Genomic DNA, 18,740 nt, shown 5'->3' with positions numbered 1-18,740 from the left:
GTGGAGGCTGCTTCGCAGCCCCACCACTCCCAATGATTTGCCTTAGCTGGAACTGCCGTGGGCTTGGGAACCCACGACAGTTCGTGAACTTCATCACTGGGTGAAGACTAAGTGTCCCGATTTTGTTTTCCTTATGGAGACAAAGTGTAACAGGAATAAATTAGAGATCATAAGAAACATGATTGGATTTTCATGCAGCTTTGTTGTTGACAGTAGAGGGGCTAGTGGTGGCATTGCAATGTTATGGAAGGATGACAAGGAAGTGGACTTGGTGTCCTATACTCAACATCACATCTCTTTTATCGTTAATCAATCAACTGCAAACCAGAAATTCATCTTAACTGGTTTTTACGGACATCTGGAGGTGTCTAAAAGATCAGGTAGCTGGAACTTGTTAAGAGAACTTAAAGCTCAAACGAATATGGCATGGCTGTGTGTAGGTGACTTCAATGAAATTTGCCACCAATATGAGAAGTTCGGAGCTGCAGATAGACCATATAGGCAGATGGAAAATTTTCGGGAAGCACTTATTGATTGTGATCTCAGTGAAATCCCTTTCAATGGAGATTTCTTCACCTAGAATAATGGCAGAGAGGGCTGGTATTTCACAAAGGAAAAACTAGATAAAGGCTATGGAAACAAGGCGTGGTTTGATTTGTTCTCAGATTGCATTGTGAATTCTTTAGGTGTTACTTCTTCCGATCATAAACTAATTCTCATCCAAATCAAAGGAGAACTTGAGACTAAAATTAGGAAGCATAGGCCTTTCCGATATGAAGCTGCGTGGGATAATAGAGTCGAATGTGGGGAGCTGATCCAAAAAGAATGGCTTTGTAATTTAAATCCCAACTCTAGTCTGCCAGTTGTTATGGAAGGACTCCAAAGGTGCAAAGAAAAGCTGTCCACCTGGAGCAAAAGTACTTTTCGAAGCAAGAGGAATATTGTGACAGACAAGTTATCTCAGCTGAAGCATCTGGAAGCCTCAAACAGAGGTGACAAGAAGGGAGAACTGCAGCAGCTTAAACAAGAAATAGATGGACTTCTGGAAGAAGATGATATCAAATGGAAGCAAAGAGCTAAACAACAATGGCTAAAAGATGGGGATCGTAATACAAAATTCTTTCACTTATGTGCTAACCAACGCAGGAAATCTAATGTTATCAAGCAAATCTCAAATGATGATGGCAGGTTGGCAAATAAACCGGAAGAGGTTAGCAACCTTTTTCAAGTTTCTTTCAAGCATTATTTTCTTCGTCAATGCCCGAGAGAATAGAGGACTGCATCCACGTGATTAAGTCGTCATAACTCCAGAAATGAACAGTGATCTGGTCAAGCAAATTTCTAATGAAGAAGTTGAAAAAGCGTTTTCACTATGAACGGGCTAGGATCTCAGGACCTGATGGATTTCCTGCCATCTTCTATCAGAAACATTGCAGACCATTGGACCTAGCGTGTGGTTGCTGTGAGAGAAGCCTTTTGTTCAGGGAGCTGGCCTCAGGAATTAATGCCACCCTTATCGCTTTAATACCCAAAGTTAAAACACTTCCAAAGTGTCAGAGTTCAGACCAATTTCCTTTGCAACGTCCTTTATAAATTCTGGCAAAGGTCTGCCAACAGACTGCAAAAACAATTGCCACAGATTATTCTCCATCACAAAGTGCGTTCGTTCCAGACCGGTTGATTACTGACAATGCATTAGGGGCATTTGAGTCATGCATACTATGAATACCAGTCTAAAAGGAAAAGATGGTTACATGGCGCTGAAGCTTGACATGAGCAAGGCTATGACAGACTTGAGTGGTCTTTCCTGCAAGCTGTCATGCGTAAGATGGGTTTTTGTTCAACCTGGATCAACGCATCATGAACTGTCCTTTTTCAGTTTCTTATTCGGTTCTCATCAACGGGATTCCTCAAAAACCATTCAAACCTTCTCGCAGGATCAGACAGGTGATCCTTTGTCACTATCTATTCATTATTGGAGCTGAAGCCTTAGTAGACTCATCCAGGATGCTGAAGACGAGGAGATATCAAAGGGGTTCCATGGAGCCTTCCAGAATGCGCATTAGCCACCTCTTTATGTTATGACTGTCTTCTCTTCTGTAAGGCAAATCAGTATGAATGGAATAGGTTGTTTAAGCTTCTAGACACCTATGAAAAGAACTCCAGGCAAAGACTCAACAAGGAAAAAACTTCGATATTTTTTAGCAAAAATACTAGAGTGATGTCAAGCAACAAATTATTAGTGGCTGGGGTTAAATCCTCTCTCTTATGACAGATATCTGGACTTCCAACGTTGATTGGGAGGGACAGAACAAGAGGTTTCAAGCACATCCTGGAACGTGTACGAGGCAAACTTAGTAACTGGAAGATGAAATATCTTTCACAAGCTGGGAAAGAAACACTACTTAGGCTGTTATCCAAGCTCTCCCAACATACAGCATGGGTGTTTTCAAAATCCCAAAAACCCTCCTACAAGAGTGAACCGATTGATTAAAAGTTACTGGTGGGGACAAAAGAATGACGAAAAAAGAATTCACTAGTGTTCATGGATAAAATGAAGCTATCAAAAAATGATGGGGGGCTAGGATTCAGAGACTTAGAACTCTTCAACTGGCTGCTTGCAAACAGGGATGGAGACTTCTTCATTATCTATTCACTTGCAGCGAAAGTTCTATCTACCAAATACTATCCTGACGGTAATTTTTTAGAAGCAAAGGTTAAAAGGTCATCATACTTTATTTAGAGAAGTGTAATGGCAGCAAGGTCTGTTTTGGAATCTGGCTTGATGTGGCACATTGGTGATGGGTCCAAGGTCAGGATTTGGCAAGACAAATGGCTTCCTTCCGCATCTTCTTTAAGATTCAAAGCCAATGCCTTGGTTGGACCCAGAGGCTAAGGTGGTTACTCTCATTGACCCAAACAAAGTCCTGGAAGTTGGACCTACTCAAAGATTTGTTCTCTGAATTAGAAGTTAACATCATCTGTCGTATTCCATTAGTATCTTCAACAGACCAGATAAAATTGTTTGGAGATGCTCTCAAAATGGTCTCTTCTCAGTAAAGGTGCATATCACTACAAGTGGAGTCCCAATCTATCCCGAGGCCAACTCTTCTGCAACTACTGATAATCAAAATTGGAAGAAGCTATGGAAGCTTCCCATTACTAATGCCGAGAAATATTTTGTGGAAGGCTTGCCAAGCAATTCTCCAACCAAGTGTAACCTTGTTAGAAAAGGGTGATTGAGGAACCTTTTTGCACCTTCTGTTGCTTAGAAGAAGAAGATGTCTTGCATGCTTTATGGGGCTGCGTGGCTGCCAAGGATATTGGTCAAGCTGTTCCCTAACTTTCAAAAGATGAACAACAATTTCACCAACTTCAAAGAGCTCGTTATGGTTTTGCTGGCCAAACTTGAGGAAAAGTATTTAGCTGAATTTGGGGTGGTGGTCTCAAAATTGGCAAAGGAGGAACGAGTTTACTTTCAAACATATTATCTACTCCATCCCAGCTCATTCACCATGCAACTAAGAACTGGACATATTAAATTCCTTGATTCAATCGAAGACCTCTCCAAATGACCTTTGAACTCGAATCCAGTTCACCAAGATGGCAGCCACCACTGAAGGTATCTTCAAAGTTAACTGGATGCAAGTGTGGAGAAAAGAAAATGGCAAAATTGGGGTTGGAATTGCAATTCGGGACTGGCAAGGCATATTTCTGGCGACTATGAGAATGAAAAAAACCATGCTGCCAGATGCACACGTGGCTGAATCTTTCGCAGCTCTTCAAGCAGTCATTCTAGCAGCAGATTTGGGATCAACCAATAATCTTGGAAGGGGACGCTTTCAAGTAGTCAATGATTCTTAGGGATGAAGAGAATTTGGGCCAAGCTAGTCTTATTTCTATGGACATAAGGTGCTTTCCAGGAATTTTCTCACTTTTTCGGTTCATCCTGTTAAAAGAGCAACCAATGTGATTGCTCATACTTTAGCTAACAATGCTTTAACCATTGATGATGTACTGGTTGAGCTTGAAGAAGTTCCAAATTGGATTGGATCCTAGTCGATCCTCTTGAATGCATTTAACTGATTTGATTTCAAAAAAAATATATATAATATTATCCCGTCAACTGGATGCAAAATTATGTTCTAAATATATACTATAACATAAGATAATTGTTTTAATATTCTATTTATCAACACGAAACTTATATATCTTTTTTTTTTTTTAACAAAACATAAAAGATATTTTGGCTAGGAAAAATAGATGTATTTTTTATTTAAAATAATTTGAAGGACAATGAATTGAAAAAATATTAATAGTGCAGTTTTATGTATTTTAAAATTACTGAAACCACATCCCACCTTTTTTTTCCTAAAATGAAACTACAAAAAATGCTAGTTAAATAACCCATTGAACATAAAATTATTCAATAAAAGGAAATACAATACTTCCCTTTCATCTAATCTTATTAAAATACTAAATCTTTATAGATGAATTCCCCAATAAAATAAAAAATAAATTGGAATATATAGGATATTGTAACAATTCTTTCTACTATAATATTCGTAAAATATATAATAAAAAGACAAGTATATTTATCAAAAAGATTGGGACAAAAAATTTCTTTACTTAAAAATACATTCTTTACATAGTACAACATCATTGTACAAAAAGACTCTAAAAAAAACAGTGGACAGTGCAGCCAAGTCTCCCGCTTGCCGGCGTCCACTCGACCACGTCCTCACCTATGTCCTGTAACACATAGAAAACAACGGAGTGAGCACAAAGATGCTCAGTAAGTAAATCTTCTACTCTATAATCCCGTGCATTACTCATCAATTCTTTTCATACTCTTATCACTATCTAATTTTAGTTCTCACTATTCTTTTCTTTCTTTCTATTCTCACCCATGGAGAATATCATAACCATGCATGGATGAGACACTAAGCATACAATGCATTTACTTTCTTTTCTTTTCTTTTCTTTCTATTCTTCTCTTATTTATATTCTTATTCTTCTTATTCTTCGATCAGTCTTGGTCGATGCATGGATTCAGAAACTTGCCATGTGAGTTTACTCTCTCTCGTGTATAGCTCTCATCCGCATGTATTCATGGCTACAAATTCTTTTTCCATCTCATTCCGCTCTCTCATGGCGGAGACCGCTCTCCCTCCTGGCGGTTTACATGCAGGTAACTCTGCACTCCACGGTTCCCCATCGCACAACCTATTTTCCTTTCTTTCTGTAGCACTTTATTCATTTTATTCTCTAGTGTCTATTTCTTTCTCTTCATTCTAAGAGAATTGGTTCTTTTCTTTATCCTATTCTTAGAGTGTTTCTTTCTCATTTCTCATATTTCTTTCTCGTGTGATTACTCAATTAAACATATGCATATGGATGGCTCATGCCTAAATCTTTCTTATATTCATTCATGAAATGCAAATATGCTATGTTGATAAAGTAAGGTTCTCTACTTTACTCATGCTTCTTTTAGGCATTTCATAAACAATATGTGTGCATACATAAACTCTATTCTAACTTTAATTAACTTCTTCTTAACATCCAAAATTGGAGTTCAACTTTAAATCATCACACATCTTGCAAAGAAAACACACTTCAAATATGCCTCTCAAATTCTTCAATTCTATCCATACTTCTACCAAAATTTATCAAATCAATCCACCTTTTTCATGGTGGAAATTCCTTCATAAAACAACATTGAACTCATTCATAAATTCATCAACTCATTTCAAACATAAAAACAAAAAAAAAAAAAAAAAAAAAAAAATCAAGCATTAATCATGTTAAATCTCTACACATCATTCAATCATGCAAATCACAACTTAGGTGGATTTACTTACCTTAGGCTCAAGTAGAATCCACTAAGCTCTCTACTCTTGATGGCTTGAACTTTCTCTTAAACCTTTAATACAAACCAATAAGGATCTATTCTTTCAACAATAAAATTCACATCTGAGTAGGATTCTCACCTTTAAGTGCTTAGGATCAACTTGCATCAATTCTAGTCAAAAGCTCTTCAAAGATCCTTGGAAAATTGAATGAAAGTTTGGAGAGGAATGAAGGATGAAAGAGGCGGTGGAGAAGAATGAATGAAAGGGTTTCTAAAGCTAAACCCTTAATATCACATATTTTCTCCACTCTTTCCCAATATACCCTTGCTCCTTCTTTGAAATTCCACCTATGACCTTTCATTCTTTGCAAAAACATCCCCATTCAAACTATTCTCCATGCAATTTCCTTGCATTTCACTCCCCACTTTTCCTGCTAATTAGGGGTAGAATGGTCATTGAGTCCCAAAAGGAAGAATTCTCTAAATCTCAAGGGAAAATTTCAACCGAGTCTTCGCCGCGGCGAAGCTATTTCTTTGCCCTGGCAAAAACTCAAAACAGCTACACAGGGGTTGTAGCACTTCATCGCCATGGCGAAGCTTCTTCTTCGCCCCGGCGAAGACTGTAACATCAAGATTTCGCCAAGTCTTACAAATTTTTAAGGCAACCACTCAACCAAACCAAAACACCCTTTCAACCAAAGGTCAACCAAATAATATTAACAACATGCTTACTCAAATGAGGATAAATCAATAAACATTCAAGCCATTCATCAAATCTTAACTACGTACCTCAAGTGGGGCGTTACATATATCGGATCATTATTTTCTATTTATTTAACATGAGAAAAAAGTTTTAGCAAATTACCAATAATATTTTGTTGATGGCGCTCTTTTAACGTTGTTGAGAACTTTTCATAGTTTCATTATAAAGAAGATCTAAAGATGGATGTGATGTTCAAGTTTCAATTAATGCAACAGTAAAACGAAAGCTCTATCATTTATATAAGCATCGAAGAGAGCATAAGAGGAAGAGGGAAACATTGAGCGATGTAATTCCGTCTGTAATGAAATTCCCTATAAATTATCGGAAATCTTCTTCGCAATTAGTGAGAGAAAACTTGTGGATATCAATTTTCATTAATTTTTTTAATTTTTTGTGTAAGTATTTTGGTGTTGTCAACTTATTCATTCGGATTGGTGCACAATCTATTTAGTTTCACTTTAAAGGTATTCACAACTAAATCTCAGTGATCACAACACGTCTGACAGATTTTATTTTAATGTTCATGCATATCGCACATGTCTTAATTAAATGTGATTATATTTCCAGTTGTGGAAAGATTTTTTGTGGATATTATATATTATGTGAGCTGGAAAAGATTTTATTTAATTATGATTTCAAGAATCCTTTTCCTAAAAGAAGATTATGATTTTAAGAATTCTTTTCTTATAAGGAGATTATAGATTAAAGAATTATTTCCTATAAAGGAGTCTAGGATCTTAAGAATCCTTTCCAAAACAAGTTTGGTTTCTTGTTTATCCTTTCAAATTCATTTTGTATTTTACTTTTTAATTCCATTAGCAAGCAATTAGATAAAACAACTATATATATTACAATGGAAAGTGATAAACTCATAAATCTGTCTATTGATTTACTCATATACTTGTGTAAAACTTGTAAGTATTTTTGTCAAATTATAAATTCAGTGTGGTGACATTGATTTTTGATGTCATGACATCACTTTTTAATGCACAATCGTTTTATTGTCTTCTAGTGCCATAACGCTATGTGTCTGTGTGATGTCACTTGCCCAGCCAGATTTTGTATACACATGTTGCTTCTCCATTTGATGCTAAGATTTTATCCTTATTTGAGACGAGTAAATGATCCTAGTACACTTTTAATTAGCTCATTAGGTGAATTATTTTGCTTTATTGTGGTCCATAGAAAGTTTGGTGAAAACTTTCCCAAAATAGCTAAACACAAAAAAGGTTGTTTGTTGGCTGTCCCCTTGCATTGGTGCCCAAGTTTTTTTATATCGTCTTCTCCAATGCATTTTATTTCAAGCCTGAATATACCTTGAAAGTTCTCTGCATATTCTTTGAGATTTCTTTTATTTTGAACTAGGTTTCATATTTTTAGGTAAGCTTGTTTATCCTTGTTTGAGTGTTGTTCAAACTTGGTTTCTTTGATGATAATGATGTTGGAACATGAGTTTCCATTGATAATGATTGATGGGATTTCAAGCTATTGAAGCTGAAGTGCATTTTCAGTGTTGAACTTTGAGATGAGCTCAAAGGTGACTAAATGGTCTCGTGGAGTGAAGCTAGCGTGGTAGTTCGAAGTTCAATCAAAGGATGAAGTTTGAAGCGTTGTCATAACATGGAGAGTTTTGCAACGGATACTTAACTTTGGCTTTATAATTGAACTATAAATGTTTACCATAATGGATTAGTTTCATCCAGACGTGGTCTCATCGATGTAGGTAGATTGCAGAACCATGTAAAAATGTGTTGTGTACTTTGCTTTTTGTCTTAGATTGATGCATTGTTTATATTGATGTTAAATAAGACAACACAAAAAACACAAATGAACATGTTAACCCCTTAAGTTTAATCAACTTGGTAAAGTGATTAAAACTTTCAAAACTAATAACACAAACCGCAATTCTTGACTTTTAAATGCCCCTAAAAACTGCATCTTGTACAAAAGGAGTAATTGGGACGAATAAATATTGAAAACTATTCATATTATTTACTGAGATATAATTCTTTGCCTTGATCACGAAAAAAAAAAAAAAAACATTTGAGTATTGATACTTATTCCATGAATCATCGTATAATTAGCTTAGATTAAACAATTGCGTATAAGATTATTTAAAAGCACTTTTAACTAGGTCGTTTCCTCATTCTGTTGACTGTTGATCAATTGTTTGACATACAACTTCGAGCATCATCTGAAATGCTTTCTCTATGCAAGACTTCAACTTCTTGGCATCAATGAAGCCTTTTTCTGCTCCCACAGCAACCCTTAGCACTCCCATATAACTCACTATTGCTATGCAAATACTCTGCAACTCATCCCATCCAATATTTTCTTGACATATTAATAATACAATACTGGGAGAAATTTTTTCTTAATAACTAGGTCGCATGCATGAAAATATTAATTCTAAGATGCTTAAGGCAGTAGCAATTGATTAATTATGGTTGTAAAAGAAAAGATTTAAAGTACCTGAGGTGCACCAACCACCGTGAAGTAGAGACCTTTAACAGGATGATTAGCCAAAGACATTTTTTCCTTTGGCCCGATGAGGTTTGTGATTCCCATACTCGAGTTCTTTAAGGTGCCATGAATATATTTAGCTACTGCCTGTGGCAATCAACATCCACATGTTTGGATTAAAGACATTCAAAAACATTTAATAAAATGTGATTAATTACTAATTAATTGAACACCGACAGCTCATAATTATAATGCCACCTAATTGTGTAATAATAAATACGCACCTCTGGGCCTCTAAATTTCTTCAAAATCTCCAGAAGCTGACCAGTGAGGTAAACAGCTAAAGAGCTTTTCTTGTCATTAATAATCTGTTGTGCTCTAAAGACAAATTCCAGTGGATTTGAAGATGAAGCATCAGTTAACGGAGGTATGGATACATGCAAGAAGGCAAAATGATTCCCCCAAGGGGTCTTGGCATTAGGTTCAACCATATCTTTTACTGGTTTGTAGCTTCGTAAAACCCTGGTATTGAGCAACACAAGTGCTGTAGATTGTGCCTTGCTCGACTCCTTACTCATTTCTTGCATGTATAACCGAGTCCCCAAGAAGATTGTTCCCGTAATCACGTCATTAAGAGTCTGTCACCAGTCATCATCAAGATTTGTAATCACTTGAAGTGAGATTTATCGGATTTCATACTAAAATCAGAATGGTTATTAATTGGGAGGAATATTCTAGATGGGAGACTCATGAATATTAAAAAAAAAAAGAGCATACATGGCTTTCTGGTTGGAGAATATGCAGTCCCAATCCAAAGTAGTTGCATGATATTAAAACGGAAAATGTCTTTTAACATAAATGCGAAATATGTATCTATGTGAAAATAGATAAAATGTTTCATCTTATAATAAAAAAAGAAATTATTTATAACAAGGAGACCATATTAGTGCCTAATTTTTTATCCTATAATAAAGAAGTATATGTAACATTAATTGTATAAAACATATAAAGAACTAATTCTAATTGGCGACATTTAACGGCACTTACCCAATCTCTCCTGCCAGCAGTAGCATTTAATAGTCTCTGTCTCTCAATCTATGAAATAGTGTAATAGACTAATACCCACTTGTTAATGACAGCAAACAATTAGACACCCTCTAAGAAGTTCCCAGAAATAACATAGATTATCTGGCCCATATTTGCACCTCCTCTCTTAAATTGTAATTATTTAATATTTAAACCTATATTTGTTCATAGACTCATAGTTCTAACCTTAAAAATTTTAACTTATATTGTTAACACTACGTTATATGAACAAATGATAAGAGTCTAATCCCGTCTCACTAACTTGATATAAAGATGGGATTCGGTCCATATATATGTAATATGTATAATATAACTAATTTAATGTTCTATCAATACATAAGCGATAAGGTATTATTTATCTATGATTAATAAATAATTTAATATTTTATCAATGCGTAAAATAAAAGACTAAAAGTAAACAACTTTTTCCCATCCAAATAATGGTTTAATGACACTTTATCACCTACAAACTTTTAAAATACCACTTTATTATCCAAATTTGTATTCCGTTTTTTATTCTAACATTATTGTAACCCCACACTATCACTATTCTCTTGCCCAATCATAACTTACCAAAACTCCTCAAACCTTACACTCGTTGACCCCGTCAATTGTCAGGAATAAAGCGATTAGGGTTTGAGCAGCTGCCCCTCCCAAGTTAAATTCTGATCAATCTCAACCACCAAAATCTAACATTCTACCCCCAAAAGACTCATCGTCCTTACCTCTTCAAAAGTCCCAACAACCTGGATCGAGTTTGCTCTCTATTGGCCGTTAGAATATAAATTTAAATAGTAAAGTGATATTTTAAAAGTTTGTGGGTATAACAGTGTCATTAAACTATTATTTGGGTGGGAAAAATTGGTGAACTCCTAAAAAAAAAAAAAAAAAAAAAAGGTGTTACTTTTCTTTTCAATATTAATATAACATGGTCCCATCAATTAGATCCAAAATTGACATTCTAATTATATATATAACATAAGTGATTTAATATATTCTATATTATCAGGACATAACCTATCTTTTATTTTTATTTTTTTTTTTTTTTGACAATAAAGCAAAAGGCGTTTTTTTTTCTGGGAAATCATTCGATGTAATTTTAAATTTTAAATAATTTTGAAGGGCAATGAATTGAAAGAAAAAAAAATTAATAGCTGAATTTTATGTATTTCAATACTGAAAAGTGAAAAACCGTCTACTTTTTTTTATGAGGGGGAAGGAATGAAATAATAAATCAATTCTGAGTCACTAAATAGTAAATTACATGTAGTCCTGTTATCATCTCATTATTATCTAAAATCTAATAGAAGTGAATTTTAGTTGTTACTTTCTAGAATATAGAAATAAAAATATTATGATCATATATTTATAACAGTATTAGATATGTTATTGTTACAAGTATATATTTTAAGTCTTTCATTTCAAATTATGCAATAATAATCTGTAACCATTATATAGATGAATACCAAGATAAAATTAATAACACCTAAGTTAAAATATTATTTATATATCGGATTATATTTTTCTATTTATTTTATATAAGAAAATAGTTTTAGCAAATTACAAATATTCGTATGTTGATGGTGCTCTAATAATCACTAAATTACCCAAGAAAGAAAAAAGAAAACGAATAATTTAATTGTTATCGTCTAGGTCTTTTAACGTTGTTGTGAACTGTTAGTAGTTTCATTTTTTTCATGAAGATGAATGAGCATGTTCAAGTTTCAATTTAACAGTAAAACTAAGGTTGTATATTATTAACCATACCGCTCCAACGTTGGCCTTAATTTTCTTGATGTGATCAAGAGAGAAACTCATTGTCGCCATGTTGATTGGCCGAAACTCAACTCCATCATCCCCGGATCGTATTGTAGTTTTATCATCTTTAACAATGTTTGCAAAACCACCATGCAACTATGGGGTTGAGTGTTCCATTTATATATGAATACAAAACAAAGTACAGTTTGAATACAAAGATAAAATAGGAAAGATAATTACAAATGGAAACATATAACACATAAATAGAAACCGTATCTCCCAAATTATATTTACTACAATCAAGGAGGATTCCGTAAATCAAGAACTGATTTACTGGAATCCTTTACAACCCCCGGCAAGCTAAGAGTGGGATTAACACAAACTCGTAGCTTGGATCGAAAGAAGACATAAAGATCCCGTGAGACACTCTTGGTGAAGACGTCAGCCAGTTGTAAGTGCGACGGAACATGCTGAAGACGAAGAGTGCCAGCAACAACGAGCTCACGAAGAAAATGGTAATCAAGGTCTATGTGTTTGGCGCGCTTGTGGGACACGGGATTGGAGCTCAAAAAAATTGCACTCTTGTTGTCACAAAGAAGAAGAAGCCGGTGAGTTAAAGTAACCTGAAGGTCTCGTAGGAGATGAGTGAGCCATAAAACTTCAGCAGTAGTAAGGGTGAGAGCACGATACTCGGATTCGCAGCTTGAATGAGAAACCGTCGGTTGTTTCTTGGCACTCCAAGAGACAAGATTATTGCCAAGAAAAATTGAGTAACCACAGGTAGAGCGTCTAGTGTCCGAGCAGCCAGCCCAATTGGCATCCGAGATGCAATTAAGCCCATTGAAGAGGATGAAGTGAACTTAAGACCAAAATGAAATGTTCCTTTAACATAGCGAAGGATTCGCTTGACTACCTGAAAGTGAACATCAGTAGGTGCATGAAGAAACTGACTTACAGAGTTGACTGAATGGGCAAGATCAGGACTCGTGATCGTTAAATACTGCAAGGCACCCACTACGGAGCGATAGAGAGTCAGATCTGCAAATGGAGTTCCTTCAGAGGAGAGTCGTTGAGAGACAATCATGGGAGTAGCAACTGGTTTGCTGTCCAGCAGTTGAGCACGAGCCAAGACATCAGTAGCATATTTAACTTAGCTGAGGAAAAGACCTCTGGGATGTAAGATGCCTCGAGTCCAAGAAAATAATTCAGTGGGCCTAAGTCCTTGACAACAAATTCAGAGTGCAGTTGGGAGATAAATCGACTGATGAGAGCAGAGTTATTCCCAGTGACTATGATGTCGTCAATGTAAAGTAGGAGATAAATGAGATCATCCTACTATTTAAAGACAAATAAAGAAGTGTCTGCGCGGCTGCAAGAAAAACCAAGTTTTAGAAGAAATGAACTAAAACGTTGAAACCAAGCACAGGGTGCTTGTTTCAAGCCATAAAGTGCCTTCTTTAATTTGCAAACATGAAGGGGATGGCGAGGATCAACATAGCCTGGGGGCTACTCCATATAGACAGTTTCCTGAAGAATGCCATTGAGAAAGGCATTTTTGACGTCAAGTTGACGTAAGGGCCACCTGTGAGACATGGCGAGAGAGATGACAACGTGAACTGTGGAGGCTTTGACCACTCGGCTAAAGGTGTCTGTGTAATCAAGACCGGGAAGTTGAGTGTAGCCCTTTGCAATGAGGCGTGCTTTGAAGCCATCAATGGATCCATCAGAAAGAAATTTAGTTCGGAAAACCCATTTGGAACCGACAATATTAGCATTTGAGGGTCGAGGAATAAGATCCCAAGTATGATTTGTTTGAAGCGCCTTCATTTCATCATCCATAGCAGCAAGCCAAGCTAGGTTTTTGGCAGCTGATTTAAATCCCTTAGGCACAGAGGTGGCAAGCAGTGCATGGATCAATGGAGAAGACTGCACAAAGCTGAGATGAGCAGGATGTCGTGGCTTGAAAATTCCAGATTTTGCACGTGTAATCATGGGATGAGAGGCAGAAGGAGCAAATGAAGTGGTGGCATGAATTGGTTCCATAGAAGCTGCAGGAGGATCCTGGTCCATAGTAGATGCAAGTGTAGGCAAAACTGCAGCTGATGGAGATGTTGACTCCATAGAAGAAGAAACCTGCAAGGGCTCAACAGCAGGGTCATCTGCACAAAAATGACAAGGAGGAGAAGGGACCTGCATAGTAGTAGGAGAAGATGTGGTAGGAGATGATGATGGTGCAAGGGCACAGGGTTCAAAAAAATTTGAAAAACCAATGTTAGCAAGAGAAGCGGCATTGGAAGTATTTAAAAATGGGAAAAAGTTCTCATCAAAGCGAGCATGCCGTGTAATATATGTTCGAGAAGTTATAGTGTCAAAACAACGAAAACCTTTATGTGAGGAACTATAACCAAGAAAAATACATGGTAAGCTACGGGGAGAAAAATTGTGAGGGGCGTAATCACGTAAGCATGGGTAAACTCGATAGCCAAAAGGATGAAAATTCTCATAATTAGGAAACTTACCAAATAAAACTTCAAAAGGTGAAAGACCACCAAGAACAGGCATAGGCAACCGGTTGATAATGTAGGTCACTGTGCTAAAAGCGTCAACCCAATACCGACGAGGAACATGGGAGTCAAAGAGGAGAGCAAGACCAGTTTCAGTCATAAGACGATGTTTGCGCTCAGCTCTACCATTTGGGGAAGGAGTGTACGGGCAAGACATTTGGTGGTGGATGCCAAATTGTCAAAGATGAGATTGAAAACGATTGCTTGTAAATTTGGCACCACCATCGCTTTGAAAAATTTTGATTTTGGTTGAGTATTGATTTTCAACCAATTTTTGAAATTGAAGGAAAATATCAAAGAAATCAGATTTTAATTTCATTGGATAAAGTCAAGTAAATCGTGAGTAGTCATCGATAAACAACACATAATAGAGAAATCCCAAATTAGATTTGATGGGAGCGGGACCCCAAATATCGCAATGTATGAGACCTAAAACAACATTAGATCGAGTAGTGTTGGGGGAAAAGGCAAGCGATGACTCTTAGCGAGTTGACAAGTAGAGCAAAGAGATGGATCAGGCAACAAAGAAGTAAGAAATAATTGTCCTTTTTTATTTAAAAGAGATAAAATTGAGTGATTTACATGACCAGGCGAGCATGCCATTCTTCAAAGGAAGTATGTAAATTCCTATTTCTAAGGACAGAAACAAAAGCAGAGTTGCCACGTTCCAGCACATAGAGACCACCTTCTCGTTTACCTTTTGCCACTGCCGTTCCTGTTACTCGATTCTGTACAACAAAATTATCATGAGAAAAAGTGACAAAAAAAGGAAAGTCAGAGGTCAGTTTGCTAATGGACAACAAGTTTTTGGTAAGACGAGGAACAACAAGAACATCCAAAAGTTGAAAATTGGAAGAGGGAGAGAGCGTGCCAGTGTGTGTAATAGGAAGAGAAGCAACATTTCCTACTACTACGCAGTCCTTACATGATAGGGCTCAACCTTGTCCAATTGAGAAGGGTCAGGGGTCATGTGAGCGGAAGCGCCGGTATCAGTGAACCAATCAGACTCTGAGTCATTTGGGAGGGAACAGGCTGCGATGAAGGCTTCAGCAAGCTGTGCCGTAGGTTCGGTGCGATCATAACGGCTTCTGCAACGATCAGCAGTGTGACCTTTAATCTTGCAGATTTGACACCGAGGGCTATAGAAGCCCCCTTTGCCACGTCCATGGCCTCCATTGTGGCCACCGCGAGAACAACGGGACTTGGAGGAATTACCACCCCGGGATGGAGGAAAAGACCTGTTGGTGGCAGTAAAAGCAGCAGAGGAAATAGGGGAGGAGGACCCGAGTGACTTCTGGAAAATCTCAAAACTTTCAGCTTTGGGAACCAAGTCTTTGAAAGTTGGTAATGGGGTGAGAGACATCTGGGCAGTAGAAAAATTAGCAAAGTCAGTGCCCAATCCTCTGAGATACCAGTGAACTTTGTCTGTATCATCAACCGAGCAGCCCATTGCAGTGATTTGATCGCATAAAGCCTTAAATGAACGAGAATATTCAGTGACACTTCGGGTGCCACGTTTGATGAGTTGCAAATCATCTTTGATGCGAAGCTCACGAGTCTTGGAAATATGGCTGAAGGAATTTTCCAAAGCAAGCCAGACATCACGAGCAGTGGTGAGACCAAGAACTTCGGCCATGGCTTCTTCAGTCAATGAGGAGAAGAGGAGACTGCGGAGACGTTGATCTTGAAGTTGCCATTCCACATATTTAGGATTTGGTTGAGAAGAAGAAGAACCAGAGGTGATGGTGATTGGAGGTGTTGCAACGGAACCATCGACATGGCTGAGGAGCTTCTGACATTGAAGAAGAGGGAGAAGTTGATTTTGCCAGAGAAGATAATTTGTGGAGGAGAGTTTAATAGTAACCATGTGGATCATGGTGTTGAAGTGGAAGGAAGAATCAACCATGAGAGGATCGAGGAGGCTAATCCAAAGAATGCTCTGATACCATAACAATGTTTGTAAAACTACCATGCAACTATGGGGTTGAGAGTTCCATTTATATAGATGAATACAAAACAGAGTACAGTTTGAATACAAAGATAAAATAGGAAAGATAATTACAAATGGAACCGTATAACAAATAAATAGAAACCGTATCTCCTAAATTGGATTTACTACAATCAAGAAGGATTCCGTAAATCAAGAACTGATTTACTGGAATCCTTTACAATCTTCAACTACAGTACTCTTTGTCACGCTCCAACAGAAATCCGATACTGTCTTTGAAACCACGGAGAATATTTTAGGCAAAATCTTCAATATGCTGTTATTGTTATCACCGTTCCTGTTGTGGGAAGGCAACTGAACAGAAGGAAATGTCAAAGGAAGAGAAGGATCATCAGCTCTTTGTAAATATGAAAGAAGAGCTCCCATTAAAGAGAAGCCATCACCAAGCGAATGGTGAAGTTTGAATATTAAAACACCGGGTGCAGTGGTAGTAGGGTATTTGAATATATGAATTTCCCATAAAGGTCGAGATTTTGCGAACTCTTCCATTCCTATTTTGGAAATATATTCATCAAGATAGTTGTCATAAGATTCCGGTGAAAGTCCAGAGAGGAATATGGGCACGTTTACATGGTCTTCCAGTGTAACTTCCACTCTCTTCCATTGTTTCTGTCCATTTTCGTCTACAACCTGTTGATAAATTTCCACTCGTTAATTAACACCATATACACAAAAAGGGAAAATCATAGCGTTTGTTGCTTGTATATATGTATTAAAAAAGGTGAATTAATATATATGCATGATGCATGGTGGTGGGATTGAATGGAAAGCAGAAAGTTGTTTTCAATATAGTTCAATTAATAACTCTACATAGAAACAGACAGGAGATAACGAAGAGATTACGTACCATGACAGAGGAGAATGTGAGTTGATGGGAAGAAAGACATCCTTGAGTAAGGACATAGTTTGAGAATCATCAATTGGTACTTCAGATTCAAGAAAACAAAGAACAGATAACGAAAGAGCTGAGCTGTTCAAGTATTGTCCCGTGGGGCTTACAGGTTCTTTCAGCTCATCCATTGTAGTTTTGCTTATTTGAGCCTATCTCTCAGCTACTAACCACAGACACTCTACTGTTTATATAATCCTAATTGTGTGTGTACACGTAAGCGTCAAAAAGAATAACATCAATGCCAATATGCTTTGGCCATGCTTTGTTGTCTCACAAATCTTGGAAGTTTGCTAGGATTATCAATTATGATTTGAATATATAAATAAAAAAAATCACTACGAAATGAATTCGATTTAAAAAAAATAAAAATAAAAAATATTATGACCAATTATTTAAGCATGGCTAAAACAATAGAATATATAAATTAACAGCGATGGGCAGCATAATTAACTTGATCGAAACATGGTTTGCTAGAAGCTGCCCTACATGTGCAGTTGGATCACTGATTTGATTTTTCTTATTATAAGGTTACAATACTGCGTGGTCTTGCAAATTTCATCTCAATTTACAACTAGCAATTTTAATACTTACTTCAGCCCAATTCTCAAAATTTTATAATTAATTTTATTCTGATCAAATTGGTAATTGAAATTTAATTATGTGGACAGTCTGTCGATTATGTGGCTGATTAATTACTCTCTTCATTTTATAATTTATAAATGGGAATTTCCAAGTGGCAAATTATAAGTGTGATGGTGGGAGGAGGTGATAAGTCATCTGAAAAGTGTACATATTAAAGGGAGAGTTGCCCAGTGGTTGATACTCGGGAATAATTTACCCGGACAGATAACCAAACCCTAAATTAGGTTTTTTTTTTCTAACTCTACATGAGAAAACGACTTTTTTCCACCCAAGATTTGACTCAATGATCCCACCTTAAAAATTTTAAAATAACAATTTACTACCCAAAGTTTATATTATGACCAATCGCCGACGATTTTGGTATCGTTACGACCCCACACCACCACCATTCTCATCACTACTCAAACATTGCTCCCACCGATCCCACCAATTGCTAAAAATCGAGCAATTTGTGAAATCCGTAGCCACCCCTCCCAAGTCAGATTCTGACCAATCTCAACCGCCAAATGACTCATTGGCATTCCCCTCTTCAAAAGCCCCAACAGTTTAGACCGATTTCATTCTCCGTTCGCAACCGAATTAGAAAGTGTATTTTGGATAGTAAACCGAATATAAACTTTAGGTAATAAATTGATATTTTAAAACTTCTAGTGTGAAAAAGTGTCATTAAGGCAAACCTTAGGTGGGAAAAAGTCCTATACTCAACTCTATAT

General features: G+C 36.7%; 1 protein-coding gene across 1 annotated transcript; it reads right to left on the bottom strand.

Annotated features, from left to right (window-relative positions):
• Window positions 1-8,730: 8,730 nt before the first annotated feature.
• Window positions 8,731-17,596, bottom strand: LOC116118717 (O-acyltransferase WSD1-like). The gene is given in 7 exon segments (XM_031404691.1): window positions 8,731-8,922; window positions 9,087-9,224; window positions 9,362-9,715; window positions 11,931-12,046; window positions 16,658-17,123; window positions 17,341-17,360; window positions 17,363-17,596. Coding segments are annotated over 7 exon segments (1,410 nt in total). The 5' UTR covers window positions 17,514-17,596; the 3' UTR covers window positions 8,731-8,757.
• Between the last annotated feature and the right edge of the window lie 1,144 nt (window positions 17,597-18,740).

The sequence above is a fragment of the Pistacia vera genome, unplaced genomic scaffold, assembly GCF_008641045.1.
Source record: "Pistacia vera cultivar Batoury unplaced genomic scaffold, PisVer_v2 Contig1242, whole genome shotgun sequence".
NCBI lineage: Eukaryota > Viridiplantae > Streptophyta > Magnoliopsida > Sapindales > Anacardiaceae > Pistacia > Pistacia vera.
The sequence above is the reverse complement of the archived record's forward strand: the minus strand, read 5'-3'. Positions and strand labels throughout refer to the sequence as shown.